The sequence below is a fragment of the Cyphomyrmex costatus genome, unplaced genomic scaffold (assembly GCF_001594065.2).
Source record: "Cyphomyrmex costatus isolate MS0001 unplaced genomic scaffold, Ccosl1.0 scaffold483, whole genome shotgun sequence".
Taxonomy (NCBI): domain Eukaryota; kingdom Metazoa; phylum Arthropoda; class Insecta; order Hymenoptera; family Formicidae; genus Cyphomyrmex; species Cyphomyrmex costatus.
The window spans coordinates 8,075-10,416 of record NW_017279106.1 but is presented as its reverse complement, the minus strand read 5'-3'; the positions used below and the strand labels follow the sequence as shown (position 1 = coordinate 10,416).

General features: G+C 43.7%; 1 protein-coding gene across 1 annotated transcript; it reads left to right on the top strand.

Moving 5' to 3' along the window:
* The first annotated feature begins 530 nt into the window (after nt 1–530).
* On the top strand, nt 531–1,724 carry LOC108778124 (uncharacterized). The gene is made up of 3 exons (XM_018545224.1): nt 531–551; nt 1,004–1,247; nt 1,438–1,724. Exons 1-3 carry the CDS (start codon nt 531–533, stop codon nt 1,722–1,724), a joined length of 552 nt encoding a protein of 183 aa, XP_018400726.1.
* Nucleotides 1,725–2,342: the final 618 nt, after the last annotated feature.

Genomic DNA, 2,342 nt, shown 5'->3' with positions numbered 1-2,342 from the left:
AGGCACAGCTGGATATTCTAAATCAGTTGCGAATTCCGCGATGTGTCAAGCCGTTTTCTCATTCACAAATTATTCAGTTACACGAATTTTGCGACTCTAGTCAGGCAGCTTATGGGGCTTGCGTCTACGTATCGAGCTCGGTCCTGATGAATACCGTTCCTCGCTATTATGCTCAAAGTCGCGCGTCGCCCCTCTTAAAGCCGTGTCTTTGCCTAGACTTGAATAATCAGCTGCTTTGCTGTTAGCGCGTCTAATGGACAAGGTCAAGGAGTCTTTGAATTCGTCACGATTACAAATATATTTATGGTCGGACTCAACCATCACTTTAAATTGGATAGCCTCCGCATCACGACGATGGTCGGTTTTCGTGGCCAACAGGGTAGGCGAAATCCAGCGTTTAACCCAAATTGAATGTTGGCGTCACGTTTGCTCCGCAGACAACCCGGCCAACATTTTATCGCGAGGAATGAGTCCCCATGACTTAATCAATGATTCGAAATGGTGGAACGGACCTATTTTTGTTACGAGAAATGACAGTCAATGGCCGTCCGGTGAGTTTACTCAACTCCATGACAACCTTCCCGAACAGAAAAGAGTCCTCGCAACCACTTCATCCATCCACCCTTGTGTCGTCAGCACACTATTAAATAAATATTCTAGTTTATCTAAAATTTGTCGTATTATATCATATTGTTTAAGGTTCCCCAGAGCACACCGTTCATACGCGACTTCCGAATTTGTATCTTCTTCTGAGACTTCTATCGCGTTAATCCATATTTGAAGAACAATACAAGGACACGTCTTTCCGAATGAATTTCGAGCTCTGTCCAAAGGCGACGTTGTCGGCTCTTCCAGCACAATTTTATCTCCATCCCCTTTTCTCGACGAGCACGAAGTAATACGAGTCGGCGGTAGATTAAAAAACTCTAGTTTAAGCTTTGACGCGTGTCATCCGATATTACTACCTTGCAAGTATGCATTAACTCAACGCATTGTGGAACAGGAACATATGCGAAACATGCACGCTGGAGTACAAGCCACCATGGCCTTTGTCCGGCAAAGGTTCTGGCCGATCTCTTTAAGATCCACAGTGCGTAAGATTATACAAGGATGTATAACGTGTTTTCGAGCCAAACCAGTGTCTTCAAAGGCCATGATGGGTTCTCTACCGCCTGCCCGCGTGCGGGTATCTAAACTATTTTCGCATTGCGGCGTGGACTACGCCGGTCCAGTATTGTTACGCGAAGGCAAGCGTCGTAATGCACGAAATAGCAAGGCTTATATCTCACTTTTTATATGCTTTGCAACAAAGGCGATTCACAACAGAGTTAGTAACTAGCCTTACTTCAGAGGCGTTTATTGCCGCCTTTAAGCGTTTTATATCTCGCATGGGTAAACCCGTACATATGTATTCCGATAATGGAACCACGTTTATAGGCGCTCAAAAGATTATTAAGGAACTGTACGACGTCTTCAATAAGCAAGAAAAGCAGGACGGGATCAAGCGTTTCCTTGGCGAACAGAAAATCCATTGGAGTTTCATACCCCTCAATGCTCCTCATTTTGGTGGGTTATGGGAAGCTGGCGTGAAGTCAGTTAAGCACCATCTGACGCGCGTTGTGGGGGAGGCGCATTTGACTTACGAGGAAATGCAAACCGTCCTTTGCGATCGAGACGATCCTCAATTCGCGACCCCTCACGCCTTTGAGCAACGATCCCAATGATTTAGCGTGTCTCACCTCCGGTCACTTTCTGGTTGGTACGGCATTAAATAGCTTTCCTTACACTAACTTAAGCGATGTTAACGAAAACCGATTATTGCGATGGCAGCGCGTGGAGCAGATTCGTCAGCACTTTTGGTTGAGATGGAGAGACGAATATCTCCATTATTTACAGCATCGTACTAAGTGGAAACTTAATAAGGGTGCTCAATTGTCACCTGATCAACTCGTTCTTGTCAAGCAGCAAAATTTAGCTCCCCTTCAGTGGACTCTAGGACGAGTTTAATCTGTTTATATCGGGTCTGATGGTATCCCACGTACTGCCATCATCAAGACTGCTAAGGGTTCCTATACGAGGATGGCCTCGGCCACTTAGCAAATTGGCAATACTGCCTATTGAAGTATGGCCAATGATATACTAAATGTTAAATTAATGTAAGCCTATTCAATTAATACTAGATTTAAGTTATCTGTCTAATTTTCGTTTGTATTTGATGGATTCTATAATTTCCATTATGATGCAAAACTGTCACTGCGCAAAATTATATCTCAATATCAAATATATATGTCGGATTTTTTCTTTCTTATTTCTTTTTCTTTCAGGTGATTACACCTGCAATT

Bases quoted from the DNA above. Each gene is read 5' to 3' on its own strand.
- LOC108778124 (XM_018545224.1), top strand. From the start codon at position 531: ATGACAGTCAATGGCCGTCCG. The intron at 552-1,003 runs GTGAGTTTACTC...ATTGTGGAACAG, and splicing joins TGACAGTCAATGGCCGTCCG to GAACATATGCGAAACATGCA. The intron at 1,248-1,437 runs GCAAGCGTCGTA...CCACGTTTATAG, and splicing joins TCCAGTATTGTTACGCGAAG to GCGCTCAAAAGATTATTAAG.